Raw genomic sequence first — 26,620 nt, 5'->3', positions numbered from 1 at the left:
ATTCAGGGGGCTTTTGCTACTCACAAACTTCTAAACACATTTTTTCTTTCAGAATTCTAACTTTGGCATCGAAGATTCTTCAACCAAAGCCCCTCCCCCCCCCCCTTTTCCAATTCATCTTGGGTGCGTGAGACTTTTGGCCTTAATCTTAAGTGTTATTATTTTGCAAGTGCATTTTCGTCAAAGGAAGAGACGGCGGAAGTTTGCATCCACAAGAAGAACAAAGAGAAAGCTTGTAGAGAGATGTACTAATGCTAGGTGTAAAACGTACATTTTATTTTAATATGACGTGAGATGATTAAATTCATTGGACATGAATGGTCAATATTTATCTAAATACATGTAAATATACGAATAATAAATGTAGAGACTCAGAGATCTTTTCCTTTTTTTCATACAATTTAGTTATATCAAAAATCCGACATTTCAATCTTCAACCATTGGCCGGGTGAAGGAAGTGCCTCATTTTGTATTGCGCATGAGCCACAAAAAGCCAGGGTCGACCTTGACCTCCAAGGACCTAAAGATAATGAAAAGGTAATCATACATACATCCATACTAAGCCCACCTATCTCTCCTATGCATTTTTTAAAGTCTCAAGTCGAAAACTTGACCGAATCAAATACAAGTTACATTGAATGATTGCTACATTGAGAATTTATTTTGTAAAACCATACATGTTGCACATGTGATTAAGTTAAAAGAGTAATTTTAGGTAGACTCAAATTGCGAACTAAATGATGTATCACTAATAAAAAATAAACACGTTAATAAACATTTAAGTAATAATTCATCAACTTTCATATAATTTGTTTACGAAGTCTTACACATTTAATCTTCATAGTATTACCCAAGTTAGATTAGTACTTTCCTTTTTCTCCGAGAGTGAGAGACCAAAACTAAAGTTTTTTCTTTTAGCAGCCACCCCTAATTCCAATTAGGGTCGGAGGTAGCCCTTCCTTATTCCTCTATGCTTCCTCTTTCTTTTTTATTTTTTTTTCTTTCTTTTCTCTTTTTTTTTCTTTCTTTTCCTATTGTTTTTCCCTGCTTTCCTTCCATTTTGCTTACCTTTCCACCCGGATTATCACAAATTCTTTCCTACTACCCTCAGATCAAATCATCCATCCATCCATCCATATACATGTCCTTGATCTGGCTTCCACCGATACCATCTTTGTTTCAATCTGCAATCAATTTTAATTGCAAACTGTTGCGGTCTTCAATTGAAAAGGTGCCTAGAGTTCCAATGTTCACACCAACTCCCACGGACTTCTTTGGTTTCTCTTACTCAGTGGGTGCAATCGGTGAGATGTTATCTGACGGAAGACAAAGTTCTTCTTCTTTCCATCTCTCATGTGGGTGCCTAGTTATAGTTGGTTGTGTAGGTTTGTGATCGTCGTGGAGTGTTGTTCCTGTGCTTTCGGCGGCGGCGTTGGAAGGAAGTAGTTAGGTTTAGCTTCTGTGTTTTTTCTATTTTGGGCTTTTGGGTTACTATTGAGGTCCATTCTTTTGCTTGTGTGAATATCGTATTTGTGCCTCTAATTGTGTAATTTAGTTGTGCTTTGTTATTAAAGTAACTTTTAACATAAAAAAAAAAAGAAAAAAAGAAAAAGAAAAAGCCATTACCCAAGTTAGAAATGGAATCAACACTCACCTCTTTCCATTCATTTAAACATACCAAACACTAGACAGTAGGGGAACCACTTGATGACCAGATGGTCTTGGCCCCTTGTGACCACCATGCCTAATCGTCGAGATCTTTGCTCTTTTCCTTCTCATATGAGGCCATGGCGACCTGGAGAGATTTGTAGAATTGGTTTTGGGATTGAGAGAGATGAAGTTTCGAGATAGGATAGAGTCAGCAGACAATTCTTTAACCAATTTTTTATTTTTTGTATTTAAACCCATTTAGTCAATTTGGGTAACTATTAAATTATAACTGGGGCCCATCCTAATGGAAAAAGTCTGAAATTTGTAGAAGTTAGTACATAACTGTGACATCCCACATCGTTCAAGGGAGTGATCCTTATATGTATATTCCCATCCCTACCTAGCATGAGGCCTTTTGGGAGCTCACTGGCTTCAGGTTCCATCGGAACTCCGAAGTTAAGTGAGTAGCGCGCGAGAGCAATCCCATGATGGGTGACCCACTGGGAAGTTCTCGTCTGAGTTCCCAGAAACAAAACCGTGAGGGCGTGGTCGAGGCCCAAAGCGGACAATATCGTGCTACGGTGGTGGAACGCGCCCGGGAAGTGGTCCGTCCCGGGCCGGGATGTGACAATAACCATTTTGTTTTTAGTTTTTGAATTTCACTTTTTAGATAAGAGAAAAATATATGAGAGAATTTATAAGTGAAGAATAATGATGGGAGAGTCAAATTCCTCCATTTAAATTGATTGTACCTTTGAATAATTAGTAGGTAGTTCAACCTTTTTGATTTTTTTCTTCATAGTAAACTAAAGAAGAAATAAGCAAGAATGAATGAAAGCAAAATCTTGAAAGTGAAAACTGAAGATGCAGTGTATTAAGTTTTATATGGATTTTTGTTGAGTTTTTGAAGTTGATAGACTTTCATGAATTTAGACTTTTACTGAATATTACTCCATAAAATTTCATACACTTTTCAACCATATAGTTTTATGGGAAATAAATGAGGTAAATGATAAAATTTTGCAGAATTCTCATTACTGAACTGGTGATCATGACGAGGACAAAGTGGTCATTTTGTATGTTTTTTCTTTTATATTTGTTCTACGTTTCTCACACCATTCTTTCTTTTTCGTAAACTTCTCACACCATTCATATCTACCATTCTTCATCACACACTCCCTCATGTATCTTCTTTTACCATTAAATGTTGAAGCACACAATTAGACCAACGAACAATATGGTGAAGTTGACTCCACATGTGTACTTCAATCAATGGGTAGATATGGGTGATAAGTACCAACGAACACCACCAACCGTAAGAGCCTCTTATGCTTAAATTAGCAAAATATAGTCAAAGTGTGTTTGGAGGTAATATGGATGACAACCTCAATTAACAATAGATTATAGTTTAATAACGCGCGACATAAATTTCTTAGACAACTCTCCAAATTCAATAAACGCTGAATGAAAATATGGATAACAACCTTGCACATTTTTTCGAATTCATTTTAGATGGAGAAATCACGGAGATAACTTAATATTCTTAATCCCTATAAAAATATTAGGATAATATTGTTGTGAACATGGTCTAAAATATCCATAATATCCCGATATTTCCATCGAAATTTCTGTGTTTTTGGACTACCGATATTTCCGATATCATCGATATTTTAGACCTTGCTAAGTCATTCATGTATCTTACTATGCAATGTATAAAGTGTAAAAAATTGTACTAATTCATTATATATAAATGATTATGGTGCGTTTAAACTTCTTTCATTAATTACTACATATTTTCTACATTCACAATGTTTGCCAGCTCGCTATATAATCAACTTAAATAAGTTATATCTATCATGCAATGCATTTCCTTCCAATTTTTTGTGATAAACTAATAAATAATTGACTAAATAAACATCCTGCAAAGTTTCAATAAAAATTTCCAAGTTTTTCTTACAATTTCCGTAGTTTTTATTCAATTTTTATCGATATCGATAATATCCCGGTATTTCTATCGAAATTTCCATATTTTTAGACTACCGATATTTTCGATATCATCGATATTTTATACCTTGGTTGTGAAAATAGTTGCAAAATCTTGCCTTCAATTGGTAGAATGGATCAAACAAACAAGTGTATCTTTGCTTGCTTGCTGGGTCAGCTTCGACGGAAACGATCAAAAATTACCGCACGTGTTGGTTTGGTTTATCGAATGTGCATGTAATAATATGTTTGATTTTTTCATGAACAGCAGCACCATCATCGGTGAACACGAAGCTAAATGAAAATATCAAACTAATGAAATGAATAAAGGCGGGGAATAACACATCCTCTATACAATCTTACAAACACATCTCTCTCTATATTTTCTCCGGCCCCCTTTCCCCGTCAGTTAAATATAGACCACAACACGTTATCAGCAAGCTCCTACCGATGCGCTTAGGAATATGATGTGGAAGTTTTCAGCATCAAACCAGTTCATCAATATTATCACACAATCAGGTTCTTTCAAAACAACGGTTTTTATCTCGATATTTTTGTAGCCCTGATAGCATGAGCATTGCATGACCCAACTTTACGTTTTTCGAATTTTAGATTCTACATAAATTGTGTATGCATTATTGTGGATGCAAATTTTCGCCTTCTCCTTCTTGGACGAAAATGCACCTACAAAACAATTAACACCTTAGGCCAAGGCCAAAAGCCTCGCATGCCCACGATGAATTGGGGGGGGGGGACTTTTGCCGAAGAACCTTCGATGCCAAAGTTAGAATTTGAGGGAAAAGTGTAGAGAATTTTGGAGAATTTTGCTAGAGAGTTGGAATTAGGTTTTTGGAGAAATGAGGTGGTATTTATAGGGGTGTGGCCGGCCCTCTTTGGAGAGATGGGAATCAGCCACATATGGTGGTTTTTTTGGTGTAATTGCAAGATATTATGTCAAAATAATATCTTGCAATCAATTAGGAAATTAATTAGATAATTAATTAATTAATTAGGAAATTAATCAATTAATTTAGGTAATTAATCCTATTTTGAATGAATAATTGAAGGTTACCTTGTGGGGAGGATTTGATGAGGATGGATGAAATAGGTTTTGAACAAATACATATTTTGATCACTTTTGACCTTGATTGTGCCACGATTGTCTGCTGCTTGCGCGTAGAAGTTCAGGTGTGCCTTGAGGGTAATATTGTCCTTTTTCACCCGAAAGTATATGTGTCGCCTCCATAATTTTCTTGATTATTTTTTACTTCACAAATGCCCCCACCCACACCTACTGGGTTGCTCGCAAGAAAGGGCAGCAGGTCTACTCCAGTTTTGATGCAGATTCTCACTTGGACTTGGAATTAGATTTTTCTAGGAAAGGGAAATAAATCGCATCCAAAGCCTATTTAAGCCTACCTTAAGTAGGGGATTAAATCAACTTCGAAGGATAACTATTTGTCCTTACAAGAAGGAGAGAAAACTAAAGGATATTTGTTCCCCCTCCCCTAGCACTCTTCTTTGCTTGCCCGTGTAAAGAACCGTCTTCCTTTGATTTCTTTGTCTTCTATGCGTCGCACCGATGTAAGAAAAACTTAATTCTCCTTGTCTTCTTTTTGGGTGGTGCTACCACGGGGCAACCGTTGGGGTGGTGCGGCACGTTGGCTAGTAGGGGCCAAGAGTCGGCTTAGCATGGGCCAAGGAGGTAGTGTGGCAAGGGCCATTGCTTATGCCGGCTTGACTGAAGGTAAGGACTAGCTCGACATAGGCCACGGTTTGGGTTGCCTCGTCTGGGTTGCTTGCCAAAAATGAGGAAACTACTCGAGTTTGATTTCTCAGCTGCTGCAGATGGAGCTGCCAAGATCGAAGATGCTAAAGTTGAAGTGACGAATAAGTGAACTGTTGATTGCAAAGTGGTTGTTGCCCTCTGACCATTCGCTGCCTAGTTGGTCTTTAAGCATTTAATCTTTTGAGCTATGTGGCCTTCTCTCACTGGAGAGCTTACCTAGCTGGGTGTCGGGGAATTAGTTTACCCTCACACACTGGAGAGCAATTAGTTTACCCTTTCGCACTGAAGAGCAATTAGTTTACCCTCTTGTACTGGAGAGATTACCCATATGGGTGTCGAGGAATTGGTTTACCCTATCGCATTGGAGAGCAGACCCATATGGGTGTCGGAGAATTGGTTTACCCTCTCACACTGGAGAGCAATTAGTTTATCCTCTCCTACTGGAGGGCAGACCCAAATGGGTGTTGGGGAATTGGTTTACCCTCTTGCACTGAAGATGAAGACAACCCAGTAGGATAAAAAAAAGGTATCATGCACATTCAATGTTGATCATCTCATGCTTCTGAAAGTTAACATGTCAACTAAACCTTTCATATTACATGTTGCAATTAATTTTCAGCATAAATTGTAAAGGAAAGGATGTCGATGGAATGAAGACTCTTCTAATTAACTTCTAACCAAAATAGTGGGAGTGTAATTAAGCTGTTGGATGAGGTAGAAAACATCAGATAGATGTTCTGATAACTATAACTATTTGCATGTATAACATAGGAGGCCATTCATAAAATGCAAACACATTTCGAAAGTGTCGAAAGTGCCAATGGTAATTAAGGTTAGGGGAATTTTTGGAAATAACTCGGTGCTAAAAGAAAAAAAAGCCAATTGTTCTGCTATTCTCACCTTTCGTTTTCTTCAAGGCTCACTGCCAACATGACCTCTACAGCAAGAATGGACTTTCCCACCTTTCCTTTTCTTCGATCACCGACGAATAGGTCTGCAACCAATGAGTCTGTAAAACCATAAAAAAAAACATGAATTGTATGTGTTTTAATAACTTGAATCAGATTTATAAAATTCGAAAGAGCCCGAAAAAAGAAAACATGACAACACAGTAAGTTGTTGGATAAAAAAGAGGGGGACGACTGAGGTGCCAACTGAAATAATTGAGGGGGAGGACTGAGGTGCCAACTGAAACATCAAGTATTGGTACCAAAACACAAACAACTTGAAAGTCAAAATATAAAGTTAATTATACATTTGATGGTACAGAGAGTTTATACATTTGATGTTTCTTGCAAAAGATCGTAAGCACCTAACCAACTGCAACTATATAATACCATGACTTCAATAATAAGGAAACATATAACATCGAGAAGGTAATTTTAGACACAAATTCCCCCCATTTGTTCATCACCCTTTATGACACACCCCGACCTGAATCAGGGCATGCTGGTCGTCACGTGAGAGTCACGTAACAATGTGCACAGTGCGAAAGCAAAATTGATATAGAGAAATATGAATAAAAAAAAATCCAACTATTAGTAGTACTAATTAAGATAAGGTGCAAGTGCGAGATTAAGTGTGAAATACACAATCAGAGCATAAATTGCCTAAGTTCTGTCCGACTGGACAAGTACTAGATATATAACACCCAAAGGTGATCCTACATTTGTGATGTTCTGTCAGAACCACCGTCGAAATCCTCGTGAGCCACCAAAGCACTTCTACCTAAAACCTAGAGGGGCACAAAACAGAAAGTGTGAGTGGGCATAAACAAAGTTTTTCAAAATCATCTCATTTCTCAAAAGTTTGAACCCCTCGCCGTAAAACCTGTATAATTTCCCAGAAATATAATATATGCTATATCAAATATCATGCTCAGGATGAAAATCCATAGGAATATACCATGCCAAAGTATCTCAATGAAATGCCATAAGTAATCCAACTAAAATATATCAATGCTAGATATCATATCAGCCGGATCCAACTATACTTGTACGGCTAAGTATATAACTCATAACCAATCTCAATCATATCAAATTCTACACACGAGTCGGAACCACCTAAAGTGGTCTGTACGACTAGACTAGGTCTAAAATAAATATGCTATAATGCTACGATCACTTGAAGGTTGTGCAATAAATCACGGGTCACCTACAAGCCGGAACCACCTAATGTGGTCTGTACAACAAGCCTGTGCACCTAACTTGGATCCAAGGTGAGCATATGGTGCGGGAGGTGAACATCACGTGAATGACTGTGCCCTAACTCTGGGCGGGAGCACTAACACTGAGGTGTAGGTTTATAAGCTCTCAATATATCACATCATATCTCGCATAACTGAATTAATCTCATATCTTTAATTCATGAACTTACCTGGCCTTTACCTGTGCGTCCACAACACCAATCATAAACATATGCAACTACTAATGCATAAATAAAGTAGGCAGATACTTTGCATGGCATTTCAAAACGTATAATCATTAAATTTTATTTTTTGAGAAAAATCTCAAGTATATATAGGTATATATGAAAAACCAAAAGGCCACTCACTGATATGTCGAAGGGTCGTAGCCCCCGAACCTCGATTGATGGCGCTCGTCCTCCGAATAGGTCTCACCTATATGCGAAATAACTAAATAAACGTTATTTAAAGTACATACATAAAACTAGGAAATAACTTCTCATACATTTCTAAAATACGGTATTTGAATATACCACCATGACCTACTCAACCTCAAGAACATCCCCATATTTTTAGAAACATTTTCCGAGCACCCACGCGCCCTCACGTGACGGCCAAGGCACGGCCAGACGTGCAGCTCACGTGCAGGCACCTGCCTGGCACACCAAACGAATTCCCTAACGGTGTTAGGGAATATTCTGTTAAAAAACAGCATATACCTTTAGAATTACCTGACGGCGTTAGAATATTCCGTCAACTTTGATGGAATATTCTCCTCCTTCTTCCTTGGTTCGTCGGAGTCCGGCGCCGGTGCCGCTACGATCGCCGGAAACTGGAAAAATATTGAAACCTTTATATCTTCTTTATTTCTTAACCAAACTTCATGAAATTTGTCTCAAAATGAAGCTTACAACGAGTAGAACAAACCTTACCAATTTTAAGTTCTAAAATCCACGGAATCTCGTCGGAGAAACCTTGATAATCCGGCCAAAACTGCAACTTGTCGAACTCGAGCCTCCCGACGTCCAAATCACTCAAAAGTTACTCCCCGAGCTTCGTGAAGATGTTTTAAGGCTTCCTATGACCTTAAAACTCGCTGAAAGGTCCACGTTTACGACTGCATGAACAGTGACCCAAATATGAGATTCTGGGTTCTCGGGTTTTACAAGCTCTCACGTTCTAAAAATGGTATGGATGTGTTCCTGAGTTCACAAGGAACACAAAGATGGCTTCCAAAACCTTGATCCGTGAAGAAATGATATGGTTTGAAGTTTGTCCGTACAATTGTACAGAAATGGAAAGAAGTTCAAGAGAGGGAGGAGAGAGAAAGATCAACGGGTAAGGGTATGGGTGTGTGAAAGTGTGTGGTCCAATTTTGGTTTACTAACACAACAAAACCACTAACTTTAAGTTCCAAAAACTTAGTAACTAACTAGCTTAGTATAAAACCCAAACTTAAACCACACTACTACACAACGTCTAGGGGTACTTTAGTCATTCCACACCACCGATAAAAATATCTGGGACGGGCTGTCACACTTTGTGTAGTATGATAAGGAAGAAAGGCATACCAACTAACGCAAAAATTCACAGAAATGTGAAGGTCAAGTCAATCTATCCAAAAACTTCAAAAGTAAACTGTGAAAGGAAAACATGCAGTTATTCCAATTTTATTTCAAGATGATTAAATTAAAAGAAAGATCAACTAAAAAAAAAACACAAACCAATGTAATTAGACAGATCATTCAGCAAAAATCAAATCTTGGTAACATCCAAGGGTTCAAAAAAAAATTAATCAAATTTGCAGCTATGAGAATGTTCATGAATAAAACCCATTACCAGAAAAAAGCCAGTAAATGAAAAATCAAATTTGTAGATATTAATTCATTTCTGATGCAATCGGAAGATTCGAAACACTGAAGAAAGCAAATAAAATTCAGAAAAAAATTTACAGATACATTTTTAAATTAAAAAGTACCAGAGAGAGGTGGAAAGGAAGTGGAAGAACAAAGATGGAAATTGATATTGGTGGATGGACGAGATATAAGGTTCAATGTTTACCCCCAAATCATTTATAAAAAATTAAGAAAAAAGAAAAAGATATACATACTGCTCATGCTCCTCCTTTTTAAACTCTTTGAGAGTTAGCTTGCTGAAATCAACAGTTTTCAATCAAGATCAACAATCAATCAAGGTTTTCTTCAAGCGATTATCTCACGAAATTTTCAAATTTGAAAGTGTAGCATTACCGAGAGAAATAGGTTTTACTGTAAAAGAAATCTCTATTTGGTAGGCCCTCTCTAAATCCAGTTCCTTATAGCCTGCAAATGAGTTGTGGAGATAATTTTAGTGAAAATTGGAAATATTATGTAGTATGCTCGGCAAAGAAGGAAATCAGTGCATGTATAACAACGTTCAAACCAACCACATATTATGCATGTATTTAGTTCACAAAAGAAATCAGTACTAATATTGTATACCAAAGATATAAAACTGTGTACTTGCCCTCTATCAGATAAAGGCACTCAAAATCAAAAGATGATGGTGAATTGGTGAAGCAGATGCTAAGATTAGCAATTGGATTAGCTTTTGTTCTACAATTGGTGATGCTGATGCTAAGATGGCTTTGGAAAACAAAGTGATTGGAGTCATACCCAAATCAAGAGAAGCAAGTTGGCAAAATTTATCATACATTAGAGGCATACCTTTCTGAAGTGTGGAATCAGAGTCGGCATTAAACTAGTAGTACCCTGAAATTAACAATAAAAAAAAATATATCAAAACAAAGTCGGCATTAAACAGAGATGCAGGATATAAAAAAATATCATGTACAAAGAGGACATATTCATTCATCTCATGCTTCTAAAACCACACAACGAACTCCTGAAAACCAAACTTAGCCGCCTTCCGATTACTCATCTCTAAATATTGGTGGTGAGCAATTGGTTAGTGTTGAACCTCCCATCAAACACTAATTAAAAAAAAATCCAAAAATTGCTCTTCATAAGGGAGAATAATAAAAAAATAACTCACGTTTTTTTCCTTTTACTTTTGCTTCTCTTTTCTTCACCGACCTCCTCCTCTGCTTGTTCATCTTCGAGTTTCAGTCTTGCTGTCTCAATCTACAAAACCCAAAATTGACTACAGTAAACACAAAACCCACCAAGAAATTACCTCCATAAAAAATGCCACAAAAAAAACACATTAAGCTCCACATTCAATCATCAACCCAAAAACTTGAAATCCCTCGAGAACTCGAACAAACCCCCCCAAAAACCAAGGAAAATACAAAAAATCTTAAGACAGTATCACATAAAAAGAAAATGGTTACCAGATTGTCTTTGAGTGAGTGCGTGTTTTGCCTCAGTGCAATCTTTGAGAGAGCAAGAGTGATGGAATCTACTAAGGACACATAAGGAAAGATAGAAAAAAAAAAGTGTGAAGATGATGGGACCAAATAAAAAAACTGCAATTGGAAAAAATCTTGAATCAAAAGTTGAAATCAAAAGCTAAATGGTAAGGAAAGTTGGGGTTAGGGATTTGCACAAAATGAAAAATTGACTTAAATATGGTGATCAGAAAAGAGAAGGGAAGATGAGCAATAGCCAGGAGATTGGGCTCCTGAAAGTGGGCGTCTGAGATCGAAGGTGTGAAGAGGATGGGCTCCAAGACGACGTCCAGAAATCTGGTTTCAAAATTGGGATCTTTTCGATTATTCATCTGTATATGGCGGTGGTATGTGGGCAGTTATTGTTATTGTTGAACCTTCAACTGAACTCAGATCGTGGGAATCATTAAACTACTCTCTGATTTCATCGTGGGAATCGTTAAACTGTTCTCTGGTTTCGATCGTGGGAAGTTGGAGTAGAACTGATAACTAAACTGGCAACTGTCTTCCTTTTCACTTTCCATTAGGTTTCAAATTCTGTAGTTAATGTTATTACCTCTGTATTTTAGGGGTTATCCAATGCTTCACCAAACTAATCTTCTGCCTTTATATATATAGATAAAACGTGTCAAAATATTAGCGAGAAAACAAAATGAAAAAACGTAACAGAGACAGACACAAATGATAGAAAACCGCCAAAAAAAATCCGGTGATCTCCCCGCGGCGCCTACATTCATGATTCATTCATTCGACAGCAGCTTCCGTTTCCCTGCTCATCTCAAAATCTGTCGTAACTTTACTCAAACACTTTATCAAACCCCAAATCTCTCTCTCTCTCTCTCTCTCTCTCTCTAAACACACATGATCGCCGCCAATTCTCCGCTCAATTCCGCAATCCCCGTCCTCCGCACCGCCGACCCGACCCGAAAGCACTGCTCTTTCGAGCCCCTGTGCTCCAGCAACCACCTAAGTTTTAGCTCCTCCGACCGTGGGTTGTTTATCACTCGGACCCGGATGGACTTGCTCCGCCGATTTGTCACCGGAGGATGCGTCCGTGACCCCGATCACCAGGGGATAAAGGTGGAGATCGATAGCGGCGGCAAAGATGTATTTGCCGCCGACCCCAAGGGCAGTGGCGTGCCGGAACATCTAGTCATAATGGTCAATGGAATCATCGGCAGGTACCTCTTCTTCCCAATTTTTCAATAAATGCATGTGTAGAATTATAGTGTAACATTATGTGATAATATTGAGCTGCCATATATAGTAGAGAAGTGGATTTGTGGTAAATCTAATGGCAAGATGATTTATTTATGTTATTGACTAGGCTAGACCGATACAGAAACTTGGGTTCGTATTGTGCTCAACTCACAAAAGAGATGCGCCAAAATCGAACAAAATATTGAGCTTGTTAAAATCAATCTCAACTTTGTATAGGCAGTTCAAGTTTCATCAGGTTGAGATCACTTGACTTTGACTTGAGTGACGGATAATTCAATTGAGCTTGACTTGTAAGAATCGTTGTTTTCTCGTGTCCAAACCAAGCCAAGATGAGCTCAGGATTGTCTCGTCCTATATACAAAGGAAACCAAGCTCAACCTCGGAAAGCAATGCTCAACCCGAGCTTGACTCCAGCATAATTCAGTCAAGCCATGCCTAATCATCCCAATACTTAGCTTGATTTAGATCATTTACACCCCTCTGCATTGCCTCTTTGGGAATCTCATTGGTTTAACATAAGTAGAGCCTTGCATAAAAACAAACACTACATAAAACGGTGTAGCGCTCAAACCTGCCCTCAAAGAGGATTTACAGATGAACAAGAGTTGAATCGCATCCCTTAAATAATTTTTGTGCCCGTACTTTGTGTGCCTATCTGTGGTTTCAAATAGTTATTCTTCCTATGTTTGAGCTTTTGACAGACTTCTCTTCAAATATCAGTCTCTATTTAATTGAAGATATTCTCATTTTAAGGCCTCGCTTGGTGTCTAGAACTTGATTGGAATGGATAACCCACAGTATTGAAGGTATGTTTGAAGGAAGAAATGAATGAATTGTGTCCAACTTGAATGTAGGTGGATTACTTATTAAGAAAACTTCTCCATTCCAATACAACAACAACAACAACAACAAAGCCTTTTCCCACTAAGTGGGGTCGGCTATATGAATCCTAGAACGCCATTGCGCTCGGTTTTGTGTCATGCCCTCCGTTAGATCCAAGTACTCTAAGTCTTTTCTTAGAGTCTCTTCCAAAGTTTTCCTAGGTCTTCCTCTACCCCTTCGGCCCTGAACCTCTGTCCCGTAGTCACATCTTCGAACCGGAGTGTCAGTCGGCCTTCTTTGCACATGTCCAAATCACCAGAGCCGATTTTCTCTCATCTTTCCTACAATTTCGGCTACTCCTACTTTACCTCGGATATCCTCATTCCCAATCTTATCCTTTCTCGTGTGCCCACACATCCCACGAAGCATCCTCATCTCCGCTACACCCATTTTGTGTACGTGTTGATGCTTCACCACCCAACATTCTCTGCCATACAACAACGCTGGCCTTATTGCCGTCCTATAAAATTTTTCCTTGAGCTTCAGTGGCCTACGACGGTCACACAACACGCCGGATGCACTCTTTCCATCCAGCTCGTATTCTATGGTTGAGATCTCCATCTAATTCTCCGTTCTCTTGCAAGATAGATCCTAGGTAACGAAAACGGTCGCTTTTTGTGATCTTCGCTAGATTGCTCCGGTCATTAGTGTGGATAAGTATATAAATGGATAGAGATAGGAAAGCAAACACAAGATGTACGTGGTTCACCCAGATTGGCTACGTCCACGGAATAGAAGAGTTCTCATTAATTGTGAAGGGTTTACACAAGTACATAGGTTCAAGCTCTCCTTTAGTGAGTACGAGTGAATGATTTAGTACAAATGACATTAGGAAATATTGTGGGAGAATGATCTCGTAATCACGAAACTTCTAAGTATCGGAGTGTGGTGTCGTCTTGACTTGCCTTATCTGTCTCATAGGTAGATGTGGCATCTTCTCTGGAAGTACTCTTCCTCCATCCAGGGGTGGTATCTTTAACTGGTGGAGATGCACAAGGTAATGTATCAATTTCACTTGAAGCTTACTTGTAGTTTCAGGCTTGGTCAAGCGCGATACAAACCATGTAGTAGGAGTCCCCCAAGTCGCCGAGCTAGGGGGTCTGCTGAAAGAGGTGACAGACAAGGTAAGCAATCAGAGCTCCGACTGATTGTTCACCTTCTCCCCATCTTGCAGCAGCATGAAGGATAAAGAGAAGAAAAATGAGAAGAGATGATATGAGATACTTTTGCTTTTGAAGAAGTAACTTTCCACAGGCTTATTCTTGAACTGAGCTGGAGGGTTTTCTGGTTTCCTCCAGAGTATAAGGCCGACTGAAGAATTTGAGGGTCAAAACAAGTCCATCAAATCTAGAGTACGTTCCACCCTGCTGATATGGGATACTTTTGCTTTTGACAGAGTAATGGATGTATCGGCACGTGTGCTGTTACGCTTGTCTCCACATGCTTCCTTGTATCCTTCGCACTTGCCCTATCTGTTCCTCAAGCAGATGCGGAATCTTCCCTGGAAACATAAGATGATGAAGATGAGTACTCGAGAGCAATGCCAGGTAAGTAATCAGGTAAGGGGTTCCAGGCAGTCAGTTCCTGGCTGGAAGCTTGATTCCAAGTGCTGACATATTGCTCTCTTTCTCCTTGTCTTGCAGGTAAAAACAAGGCCAAAAGAAAAAACAGGGAAAAAACATGATATGGGATACTCTTGCTTTTAACCCTGATGATATGAGATATTCTTGCTCTAGTATAGCTTGTTTGCAGAGGTATTATCGGGGGGAAAGAAAGCTGAATATTTCGAAAGGCTTTGTTGGGAGTGCCCTCTCAGATATGATGAAGGGTTGAGCATTTTTGCAGGTCTGCCTGTCCGTTGGGATGGAGGTCGACATATATAGGAGTCTCCCTAACAACAAGTAGTAATGCTATTCCTTTACCCTGCTTGGTCATAGCACGGTAGTGGGAGCTGCCAGTTTCACATGTTTTAACTCTGTCAGAGCACTTTGAAAAAGTGGTCTGTGGTATCTGGCTCTCGAGATTCGGAGAACGATGCCTCTTCGATTTTTGAGAAAGCAATCATGCTGGGGGTCTGACTCTCGAGATTCGGAGAGCAATGTCACTTCGATTTTTGAGGAAGTAATCATGTTGGGAGTCTGGCTCTCGAGATTCGGAAGGCGGTGCCTCTTCGATTTTGGAGCAAGCAATCTTGTTGGGAGTGTTGTCTCGAATGTGAGTAAAGGTTGGACATGTTTGCTAGTCTACCTTGCCACGAAGCACAAAGGTTGACACACAGGGACTTTCCAATTATCCAGCAATGGTACTGTTCCTTTACCCTCTTTTCGATTTTGAGAAAGTAGTCATGTTGGGAGTCTGGCTCTCGAGATTCGGAGGACGGTGCCTCTTCGATTTTGGAGCAAGCAATCTTGTTGGGACTGTTTTCTCGAATGTGAGTAAAGGTTGGGCATGTTTGCTAGTCTACCTTGCCACGAAGCACAGAGGTTGACACACAGGGACTTTCCAATTATCCAGCAGTGGTACTGTTCCTTTACCCTTGTGGGTAATAATATGGTAGCTAGACCTTCAAAATTTATGTGTCTAAACTTTGTTAGTGCTGTTTCTTTGCTATTCTTTTACCTTTCTTGGTCAGAGCGATGTAGTGGGAGCTGCAAGCTTCACGTGCTCAACTTTGGCAGAGAACTTTGGCAAAGTGATCTGTGGTACCCATGAGTTATTGTTGCGTGTGGGAAGTGGGTGATTGAACAGTAAGATTCATGTGCTTTCTACTTCACCAGAAGTCTTCGACAGAATGCCCATAATTTCTGCAAAGCTGAGTGTGCGTGTGACAGGTGCTGACAAGGCTAGAAAAGTAGATGCCTCTTCGATTTCTGAGATCGGCCCTCGTGGTATCTGAGCAGCCCAGCTTTTGAGAAAGCGAGCGCCTCTTCGATTGATTCGGAGAACGGTGCCTCACCGATTTTTGAGAAAGCAATCATGCTGGGGGTCTGGCTCTCGAGATTCGGGGAGCAGTGTCTCTTCGATTTTTGAGAAAGTAATCATGTTGGGAGAGTGGCTCTCGAGATTCGGAGGGCGGTGCCTCTTCGATTTTGGAGCAAGCAATCTTGTTGGGAGTGTTTTCTCGAATGTGAGTAAAGGTTGGGCATGTTTGCTAGTCTACCTTGCCACGAAGCACAGAGGTTGACACACAGGGACTTTCCAATTATCCAGCAATGGTACTGTTCCTTTACCCTCTCTTCGATTTTTAAGAAAGTAGTCATGTTGGGAGTCTGGCTCTTTAGATTCGGAGGACGGTGCCTCTTCGATTTTGGAGCAAGCAATCTTATTGGGAGTGTTTTCTCGAATGTGAGTAAAGGTTGGGCATGTTTGCTAGTCTACCTTGCCACGAAGCACAGAGGTTGACATACATGGACTTTCCAATTATCCAGCAGTGGTACTGTTCCTTTACCCTTGTGGGTAATAATATGGTAGCTAGACCTTCAAAATTTATGGGTCTAAACTTTGTTAGTGCTGTTTCTTTGCTATTCTTTTACCCTTCTTGGTCAGAGCGATGTAGTGGGAGCTGCAAGCTTCACGTGCTCAACTTTGGCAGAGAACTTTGGCAAAGTTATCTGTGGTACCCATGAGCTATTGTTGCGTGTGGGAAGTGGGTGATTGAACAGTAAGATTCATGTGTTTTCTACTTCCCCAGAAGTCTTTGACAGAATGCCCATAATTTCCGCAAAGCTGAGTGTGCGTGTGACAGGTGCTGACAAGGCTGGAAAAGTAGGTGCCTCTTCGATTTCTGAGATCGGCCCTCGTGGTCTCTAGGGAGCCCAGCTTTTGAGAAAGCGAGCGCCTCTTCGATTTCTGAGATCGGCCTTCGTGGTCTTTGAGCAGCCCAACTTTTGAGAAAGCAAACGGCTCTTCGATTTCTGAGATCAACCCTCGTGATCTCTAAGCAGCCCAACTTTTGAGAAAGCAAACGCCTATTCGATTTCTGAGCAGGCGCCTCTTTGATTTCTGAAGCTCCGTCAAGTGCAGATTTTTATAGAGGCTGGCATTAAGTTCCAAAGCACACTTGAATCTCCACCAGTAGAAGCTTCATTCTTGCACTTCTAAGATCTTGATTTGTCCGACCTCTTCTCTCTTCAACACCTTTGAAAATGTCTGGCCCCTCCGACCGTCGTTTTGACTTGAACCTTGTTGAAGAGGCAGCCCCGCCTTCTCCAGACAACATATGGCGCCCATCCTTCGTCTCCTCAACTGGTCCTCTTACCGTTGGGGATTCCGTGATGAAGAATGATATGACCGCTGCGGTGGTGGCCAGGAACCTTCTCACTCCCAAAGATAACAGACTACTTTCCAAACGGTCTGATGAGTTAGCTGTTAAGGATTCGCTGGCTCTCAGTGTTCAGTGTGCAGGTTCTGTGTCTAATATGGCCCAACGCCTATTTGCTCGAACCCGCCAAGTTGAATCATTGGCGGCTGAAGTGATGAGTCTCAAACAGGAGATTAGAGGGCTCAAGCATGAGAATAAACAGTTGCACCGGCTCGCACATGACTATGCTACAAACATGAAGAGGAAGCTTGACCAGATGAAGGAAACTGATGGTCAGGTTTTACTTGATCATCAGAGATTTGTGGGTTTGTTCCAAAGGCATTTATTGCCTTCGTCTTCTGGGGCTGTACCGCGTAATGAAGCTCCAAATGATCAACCTCTGATGCCTCCTCCTTCTAGGGTTCTGTCCAGTACTGAGGCTCCAAATGATCCCCCTCCGGTGCCTTCTCTTTCTGGGGCTCTACCGACTGCTGAGACTTCTCCTAAGCAACCTTTGTGAAGGCTCCCTCTTGTGTGTTTATTTTGACTCATGTATATGTACATATTTGTAGCTTATCGGGGATATCAATAAATAAGCTTTCCTTCATTTCAACGTATTGTGTTAAATACACCAAAGCCTTCTTCGCTAAGTTCTTTGAATTTTCTTTTGTTGAAGCTTGTATGTTGAAGCTTTCTGAGTGGAGCATGTAGGTTGGGGTAGTGTTCCCTTAATTTCCCGAGTGAGGAAAACTTCTTGGTTGGAGACTTGGAAAATCCAAGTCACTGAGTGGGATCGGCTATATGAATCTTAGAACGCCATTGTGCTCGATCCTGTGTCATGTCCTTTGTTAGATCCAAGTACTCTAAGTCTTTTCTTAGAGTCTCTTCCAAAGTTTTCCTAGGTCTTCCTCTACCCCTTCGGCCCTGAACCTCTGTCCCATAGTCGCATCTTCTAATCGGAGCGTCAGTAGGCCTTCTTTGCACATGTCCAAACCACCGTAACCGATTTTCTCTCATCTTTCCTTCAATTTCGGCTACTCCTACTTTACCCCGGATATCCTCATTCCTAATCTTATCCTTTCTCGTGTGCCCACACATCCAACGAAGCATCCTCATCTCCGCTACACCCATTTTGTGTACGTGTTGATGTTTCACCGCCCAACATTCTGTGCCATACAGCATCGCCGGCCTTATTGCCGTCCTATAAAATTTTCCCTTGAGCTTCAGTGGCATACGGCGGTCACACAACACGCCGGATGCACTCTTCCACTTCATCCATCCAGCTTGTATTCTATGGTTGAGATCTCCATCTAATTCTCCGTTCTTTTGCAAGATAGATCCTAGGTAACGAAAACGGTCGCTCTTTGGTATTTCTTGATCTCCGATCCTCACCCCTAACTCGTTTTGGCCTCCATTTGCACTGAACTTGCACTCCATATATTCTGTCTTTGATCGGCTTAGGCGAAGACCTTTAGATTCCAACACTTCTCTCCAAAGGTTAAGCTTTGCATTTACCCCTTCCTGAGTTTCATCTATCAACACTATATCGTCTGCGAAAAGCATACACCAAGGAATATCATCTTGAATATGTCCTGTTAACTCATCCATTACCAACGCAAAAAGGTAAGGACTTAAGGATGAGCCTTGATGTAATCCTACAGTTATGGGAAAGCTTTCGGTTTGTCCTTCATGAGTTCTTACGGCAGTCTTTGCTCCTTCATACATATCCTTTATAGCTTGGATATATGCTACTCGTACTCCTTTCTTCTCTAAAATCCAATCATTAACCAAAATGGTAGGATTAGGAGGGATAAGTTTTCTTCATGTCTAATGCCCTCAAAATGAAAAATCATTAACCTCTACCTTCAATATACCTTGAATATAGTGAGTTATCTATTCCAATTCAATCCTAGAGACCAAACGAGGCCTAAATTCTTATTTTTGTCCTTCCTGACTAATATTTTCTGTCATTTTGTAAACCTTTTTTTTTGCATGTCATGTGAAATTCTTTTTCCATGATTTCAGTGCTTCAGACTGGAGATACGCCGCAGATCAGTTTGTGAAAAAGCTTCCTGATAAAGTAATAGTGCACCGTGAGTGCTTCTTTTCACTTATGATTTTATCTTACAAGTGCGCCGAAGAGTCTTATTCACTAAGTAACTAAGTATCTTAGTATATTTCCAATTTGTAAAATTTATTTAATTGGGGAGGATCTGTTAGTGATTAAAACTTGTAAATATGCAAGCTCCTCCTTGTTTGCTGCAAATTTACTTTAGGAATCATATTATTTCCAAAATACATGATCTGTCTGACTTAGAATTTTCCCAGCAGGTAGTGAATGTAACTCTTCAAGACTGACATTTGACGGTGTTGACTTGATGGGTGAGAGGCTAGCTGAAGAGGTATTTGGTAATGGCATATTAGTCCGCATATTTTAGCATAGCATGCCTTGGTTTATGATACTAAAGTGGGCATTTTTTGAACCATAATAAAATGCTTATGGTACTCACCAGTGTATAAGAGAACTGCAAAGATAAATCTCAATATTATAAAGTTATTTATTTCAAACTTTGGGCAAATCTTAAATTCCAGAGCTAAAAGCAATGCAGGTATTAGCTGTTGTCAGAAGGAGGTCTGAGGTGCGGAAAATATCTTTTGTGGCTCATTCCTTAGGGGGGTTGGTTGCAAGGTATGCCGTCGGAAGGCTGTATGAACCTTTTCCAAAATCAGAACCCTCAGGTCAAAATGGTAATTGCTTAATTGAAGGGCATACAAATAAGTTGACACAATCCATTGACCAGCCTCACCATGGTACAATTGCTGGACTGGAAGCAATGAACTTTATAACGGTTGCAACACCACATCTTGGTTCAAGGGGAAATAAACAGGTAGGAAATGCTTATTTTCTTCATATTTGCTATGGATAAACAAAATTGAGCAATTTACAGCACATATGATGACTATATAGAATGCAGTGATGAAAAGTAGCTGCGAATTGAAGAATTCCTTTTATTACTTTCATTCTACATTAGAGAATCTTGTAAGAAAATATGGGAGGAATCTTGTGAACGTGAATTTTTTAACTTTGTTTCCGCAGCTCCCATTTCTCTGTGGTCTTCCTTTTCTCGAGAGAAGAGCTTCTCAAACTGCACACTTTATTGTTGGGAGATCTGGGAAGCATCTCTTCCTAACAGACGATGATGATGGCAGACCTCCTCTTCTTCTTCGAATGGTTAATGACTGTGATGACCTAAAATTCATGTTAGTATTAGTATGTCCATAATTCTCCATGATTTCCCAAAAGATTGAATTATAATAATTTTGTAGATGGTAATATATCTTTTTCTTGCCTGTGCAGATCGGCTTTGCGTGCATTTAAGCGCCGTGTAGCATATGCTAATGCAAATTATGATCGTATCCTTTTTCCTGTTTATTTTGCTATCAAAATTTGATTATATGGTATATTTGTGTGTTTTCACTTTGGAACCAGTTGAAACTTGTTTATGTTGACTTAATTTCAAGATATGGTTGGATGGAGAACATCATCAATCCGGCGTCAAGATGAACTTCCAAAGGTAAGTCTTCTTGTTTTCTCTTCAATTGCCTATTCAGGGTGTGCCTATCTGTTATGGTTCCAAACTCACTCCATTTTTTTTTTTCTGTTTTTTTGCCTTCCAATTCTTATTTGCAGTCCAATCTACTTGTAACCGATGAGAGATATCCACATATCGTATATATCAAGCGAGAAACTTTTGATGATATTCATATGAAAGCTTCTTCATCTGCTCATGACGTAAAAATAGACTTGGAAGGTTTGTCAAACTTATCTTCTGAGTTGTGCGTAACTATTGGAAAAAAAATTATGACCTGAGCTTTGGCCCAAATGGTGATGAGGGATGAGTGGGGACTAGTTCAATCCTAAGTTTATTTCTTTCCACCAATGTTATAAGGACATACGTTTTCAATTTGTGTGGACTCGGTGCTTTAAAAGTTGATCTTGTTAGCAATTGGTGTGTTATGTGAATACTCTTCATGTTATGTCAGCAGTCAGCACATATAGATACTTCTTGAACATTCCGTAAATGTGTTGGACACACTATCTATATGCATCATAGTTGGTGATCTGCAGATCATTTATTATGTGTGTTCTGTTACGATTACAACCAAAAAAACATACTGGCTACTTTTATGGATTGGAGAGAGAAAGGTGGTGGAAAGTAATAGTGTGGGTTGGCGGTTATTTGGATAAGGGAAAAAGAGGAGTGGTCGTCAGGGGAAGCACAGAGTATTGTTTCTTATTATATGTATTCATCACCGAATACATATTAATTTTCCTTTCCAGCATGCATTTTATGGCTGTTACAAGTATTTTCTCTGTGTCCCTTATTATTGACCTCGTGATCTTGTTTCTTATTATGATTTTCATATATTCAAAGTTTACTTTCAGTTTTAAATAGCGTTTGTCCTTTATTGTGTGTAGAGGAGATGATTAGAGGTCTTACTCAGATACCTTGGGAACGTGTGGATGTCAGCTTTCAAAAAAGTACACAACGATACATTGCTCATAATACTATTCAGGCAAGTTTTGGTTGGCTCCATTAATACTCGTAAAGTTCCCAATTAGATGTACTAGTAACTAGTAACAACATAGTCTCGTAAAGAAGCGTGTTGTGTTGTGTGTTTTCTTTTTCTTACATATATCTACTCCCTCATACATACAGGTGAAGAGCTATTGGTTGAATTCTGATGGTGCGGATGTGGTTTTCCATATCATAGATTCCTTCCTTCTCTAAGGCTTGTAGAAGTTTTTATTTTTTATTTTTTTCTGATTGGCGATTCAACAACGGATTAGACTGCTACTTTATTGTAATTTTTATCATTTATAAAGCTTATCAGGTACATTGCCCACCTTGAAGGTAATGTGATGTATATTTGACGTCAAATGTAAATGCAGAGATGTGTAATTTTTCACTATGTTTTCAAGCCAGTTCCGAATTGTCAGCTCCTACGTGAACGCGTGTACAAGGTCTTCTAACGTGAGGGTCTCCACCTTAAGGTCTGTTTGATTACCATTTTGTTTTTAGTTTTCAATTTTTGGGTGCTCGAGATATTAGGAAAGTATATGGGTAAAACAATGGATGAAGAAGAGGGATTGATTTTGTGCAATTTCTTCTACATCCCTCATTTCTCCCATGTATTTCCCTCAACCTCTAACACAAAAATGAAAAACTCAGAGCGAAAATGCTTATCAAATGAACCCTTCAGACAACAGAGACAATTCCTGAAAGTCAGAAAATCACAGCGTGTTGGATAAGAAACTAGAGTAGATGCTCTAGGAGAAGTTGGAATTTTGTACGGTTGGCATATAAATCTTGGGATTTAGGAGATGTTTACAACTAAGATTTTAAGGGAGTTGGAAAGCGTAGCTGTATGTGGAAGAAAACGTAGACATTGGTGTTATATAATTGCAAATTTAGAATCCACCCGAATATGTGATAAAGACCGCATTGCGCCATTTACCCCGCCTCCACCGCCACGGCCGCAATTGTCAGCCCACAACCACCCCAGGTTGCACTTTTATGAACACTCCAACTTTCAGGGGTATGCGGTGCCAAACGTGGAACAGAGTTGCACGAATTAGAGATCGCACGAATTCTGTTCCACGCGAATTAGATTCGTGCAACTCTGTCCCAAACTAGTATAATCGATTGATTGCGTTTGAAAGTTTCAGAAACATGTCCTTGCTTGGATACGAAATCTTTCTCTGGAGAAAGAAATAAATATGCTTTCGGGAAAATTAATATTTACATCCTTTCAAATACAGTACAAATGGAGAATCACAGACACTGTGATCCTCTGTCATCTTTGATAACTTATTTTGTATCAAAAGTGAATGGGAAATTGTTAAAATTAAATACACAATTACATTTGAATTTTGAAGCATGCAAGAAACGTTCCTCTTCTTTCTTTTCTGCTTGTAAGGAGAAAGCTTTGCAAAAGAATCAGGTTTTTCTACTCTAGATTTACATCTTCCTTTACGATCCCTCAGGAACTTCGTCTTGAACGAAAAAACAGAAGCTCGTCAAGACGATGAATAACCGCGGTAGTCTTTGATTGTTCTGGAATTCGTCTCCTCAGAGCTGCATATAATTATCCAAAATACAACTAGTCAGCCAGCTGCAGCAATCTATGGTATACCGTTATCTTGACACATTGCAGAATAGTTTCGGATTACCGTTCTTTTTCTTCGATACTTTCTCTATCGGTGTTGACAGCCTCAGATTCTTGCTTCGGTGATGAAGCAGCGGCTTTGTCTGTCAGCTGACTTGATAAACTTTTACAGAACTGAGATCATTTTCAACAGAATATTGTCTCAGTAAGTAAACATTTTTTATCATTAGTGCATATTTAGCTAATGGATATGGTGATCATACTTCTTTGTACAGTCTAAGCTCCCCTGCAGATCTTGATATTTCAACGACACAATTCGTGGGAGCAACTTCAATCACCTGCCATTTTCGCCTGGATGGTCAGAGATCGAACTTAAAATCCTCTATTCACGACTCATTCAAATGTATGGCAATTTCTTACCTCTGCTGATATGTCAATGTATGATCTACAGCATCTAGTCATAATCTGTTTTGCATGCATTTTCATCTGATGAAAAAAAAAGAATAAATTCACCATGAGTTGGCAGGAAAGAACTTTGATAAGTGGATAAAGAAGCAATCGAATATGATTTTCGTGTACCCTGAAGTTGTTTGTTCTTGCTACTGAAAGGCTCGCATCCGTTGCAGCAGCTTCTATTTTCTTCATGGTTTCAGTAATGGTATGCTTGGATCCAATCCTTGTTTTATGCTTGTTCTCATCCTAAATTAAGAGCACGGTTTAGCATTATTACTTGTTATAAGCGAGAAAAAAAAAAACAGTAGGATTATAAATATTTTAGGATATCTTTTCCTTCATTGTGAACTTGCCTGTTCCTCGAAAAGACCTGACAGATCGAGATCATTTGACATGGCTATCAATTGGAATGCATTTATAAAACTTGAGGATTTTGGAATTTTTGTCTCCGCCACATTCTCCTGCATGGAACAAATAACAATTGTGCAAAATCAGATATGTATGTGCAGTGAAGGTGAGATTCTAGCATTTTTCTCTGCGTTACAATCATGCGGAGCTTTTACCTCAATTGAATCAAATGCAGCATTAACATCATCAAGGTAGATTTTTTCGTCACTATCATTTCCATATGTGGGCACATAATCTTGTTGAAACCATTCATTTTCGATAATCTCTGGTATTGTTATCCGCTGCATTGATAAAAGGAACATATATATGAGGCCGTGTAATGAATCCCAACACGCTATCGCAAAATGCTTAAGAGCGTGGAATTTAAGCATCAGAGCTATACCGTTCTAGGATTTGGATCAAGTATTCTGGAGATGAGCTTCTTCTGGTCTTGTGTAAACCACTGCGGAAATGTGTATTCTGCTCTGGATATCTTTTTGTATAAGCTCATCAGGCTAGATTCATCAAATGGTAGATGACCAGCTAATAATTCGAAAAGAATCACTCCAGAAGACCAAACATCTGCAGCTGCTCCATCGTACACCTTACTCAGGATCAGCTGTTCACGAATATTGAAATCGTCAAACCATCTGATGAAATGAAACTCGGGGTATGATTTTTGTATGTATCGATAACCTGCATACCTCGGGAGCTACATAACTTGGAGAGCCACATTTTGTTGACAAAAGGTCACCAGGCTGTCGATCATCAAAGTTTCGCGCAAGCACCAACACAAATCGTCAGATTTCAATAGTAAAATTAAAATAACTGAACAACGGCTCGAGAACATAAGGATTTATGTTGCTACCTTACGCAGTGCGCTGAGTCCAAAATCGGACATCTTCAGCGTTCCATTACTGGCTAGAAGCAAGTTTTCAGGCTGCATATGACACCACAGTCAGTTGAGGAAGCTCCAATTGTGAAAAAAAATGTTGTAAATTTAGGTTTTACTCACCTTTAGATCTCTGTGATAGACACCTCTGTTGTGACAGTAGTCCATTGCATCAATCAATTGCTGAAACAGCTTTCTTGCCTCCCCTTCACTAAATCTTTTGGCATACAACTTTTAAAGAGTTTGAAACAAAATTAGATAAACTTGTTCAGTTCAATCAAAAGCAACCCGAATCACCAGATTTAAAATCGGACACGGAAAGTAAACTAATCTCACCATCTTGTCTGCGAGTTGACCTCCAGATACATGTTCCATAACTATGTAAATTTTTGTCTTTGTTCCTATGACCTGTAAGTGAAAATTTTGAGAAACAAATTAATTGAAGAAAAAATTGATGCAAAATATATACAACCGATAATCTTTTAAGGCGTAAAGATACATACCTCGTGAATGCGAACAATGTTGGAGTGGTTGAGAAGCTTCATTGTTCTAATTTCTCTCTGGACCTGTGATTTTGGGCAACAATTTGTTCTGTCTTTATTTAATTTCTCCAAAACAATAAATCAAAAAGAAGAAAAACTGAAAGGTTTGGAAATATGCCTGATTCTTGAGATTGGTTTGCATGACCATATGCTTATCCAGGATCTTGATTGCAACATACTTGCCATTGGTGCTGTCGAGTGCCAGCTTCACCTTGGCGAAAGTACCTTCTCCAATCGTTCGCCCGAGCTGGTACTTCCCTACGTTGCTGGCAAATCCCATGTTTCTGAAGCGAATTCTCAGAGAAACCGAATCATAAACTAATGCGACATACTCCTGCTTCTTGCCTGCCAACAAACAATTTATTCTTGTTCCTAAATAAATCTCCTGCAAATGTTTCTTGAATTGTTATATGACCGCTGCTGCTGCAACTCTTGTTTGAATATTGAATGGAACAAATCAAACTTGGCAAGTAGTTGGTGTTTATTTGTAGTAGCTGCCATCCCATACTTATGGTGCTGAATTGGTGATATTAAATAATTTGATATTATGAGGGCTACACTTCGGGGACTAGTTGCGGTTCTTAAATAATGCTAGCTACAAAGGAAGAAGAGTTTCCCATTTTATTTGACAGTTTGACAGTTTGAGAGAGAGAGTCGCTGCATGGAAACTACAGTTTGACAGTTTGGTATGAACTGTGAACGTGTTTTGAATGGAAGGTAGCCGTTGATATCTGGGGCCATATAGAAAGGGTTTTCACTTGGAAATTTCTTTGTTTT

The 26,620-nt window shown here is 39.4% G+C and overlaps 2 protein-coding genes and 2 long non-coding RNA genes across 4 annotated transcripts; 1 reads left to right on the top strand and 3 right to left on the bottom strand.

Annotated features, from left to right (window-relative positions):
- Positions 1–6,360: 6,360 nt before the first annotated feature.
- On the bottom strand, positions 6,361–9,928 carry LOC126597793 (uncharacterized). Its single transcript, XR_007614330.1, has 3 exons — positions 9,857–9,928; positions 9,718–9,759; positions 6,361–6,431 (listed from the first exon to the last, which is right to left on the bottom strand). It is a non-coding gene; the product is annotated as an uncharacterized LOC126597793 (long non-coding RNA).
- Positions 9,929–10,309: 381 nt separating this feature from the next.
- Positions 10,310–11,574, bottom strand: LOC126597790 (uncharacterized). The gene is made up of 3 exons (XR_007614327.1): positions 11,170–11,574; positions 10,939–11,009; positions 10,310–10,357 (listed from the first exon to the last, which is right to left on the bottom strand). It is a non-coding gene; the product is annotated as an uncharacterized LOC126597790 (long non-coding RNA).
- A 76-nt stretch (positions 11,575–11,650) lies between these two features.
- LOC126597780 (uncharacterized) lies at positions 11,651–22,372 on the top strand. Its single transcript, XM_050264612.1, has 10 exons — positions 11,651–12,176; positions 19,424–19,491; positions 19,730–19,800; positions 20,008–20,286; positions 20,496–20,659; positions 20,757–20,812; positions 20,921–20,973; positions 21,090–21,210; positions 21,879–21,976; positions 22,120–22,372. The coding sequence occupies exons 1-10, from the start codon at positions 11,857–11,859 to the stop codon at positions 22,189–22,191; spliced, it is 1,302 nt and encodes a 433-aa protein (XP_050120569.1). The 5' UTR covers positions 11,651–11,856; the 3' UTR covers positions 22,192–22,372.
- Positions 22,373–23,181: 809 nt separating this feature from the next.
- LOC126597781 (CBL-interacting serine/threonine-protein kinase 21) lies at positions 23,182–26,414 on the bottom strand. The gene is made up of 14 exons (XM_050264613.1): positions 25,962–26,414; positions 25,805–25,867; positions 25,638–25,709; positions 25,425–25,532; positions 25,278–25,349; positions 25,114–25,167; positions 24,813–25,028; positions 24,586–24,711; positions 24,376–24,483; positions 24,149–24,268; positions 23,990–24,055; positions 23,833–23,907; positions 23,634–23,743; positions 23,182–23,538 (listed from the first exon to the last, which is right to left on the bottom strand). Exons 1-14 carry the CDS (start codon positions 26,121–26,123, stop codon positions 23,481–23,483), a joined length of 1,410 nt encoding a protein of 469 aa, XP_050120570.1. The 5' UTR covers positions 26,124–26,414; the 3' UTR covers positions 23,182–23,480.
- Positions 26,415–26,620: the final 206 nt, after the last annotated feature.

The sequence above is a fragment of the Malus sylvestris genome, chromosome 13 (genome assembly GCF_916048215.2).
Source record: "Malus sylvestris chromosome 13, drMalSylv7.2, whole genome shotgun sequence".
Lineage (NCBI taxonomy): Eukaryota > Viridiplantae > Streptophyta > Magnoliopsida > Rosales > Rosaceae > Malus > Malus sylvestris.
The sequence above is the reverse complement of the archived record's forward strand: the minus strand, read 5'-3'. Positions and strand labels throughout refer to the sequence as shown.

Coding starts and splice junctions, on each gene's coding strand:
- LOC126597780 (XM_050264612.1), top strand. CDS start 11,857: ATGATCGCCGCCAATTCTCCGCTCAATTCCGCAATCCCCGTCCTCCGC. Junction 20,287..20,495: donor GTTCAAGGGGAAATAAACAG/GTAGGAAATGCT, acceptor TTGTTTCCGCAG/CTCCCATTTCTCTGTGGTCT. Junction 21,977..22,119: donor TTGCTCATAATACTATTCAG/GCAAGTTTTGGT, acceptor TCATACATACAG/GTGAAGAGCTATTGGTTGAA.
- LOC126597781 (XM_050264613.1), bottom strand. CDS start 26,123: ATGGGATTTGCCAGCAACGTAGGGAAGTACCAGCTCGGGCGAACGATT. Junction 24,484..24,585: donor CTGCATTTGATTCAATTGAG/GTAAAAGCTCCG, acceptor TGTTCCATGCAG/GAGAATGTGGCGGAGACAAA. Junction 23,744..23,832: donor AGCTTAGACTGTACAAAGAA/GTATGATCACCA, acceptor AAATGATCTCAG/TTCTGTAAAAGTTTATCAAG.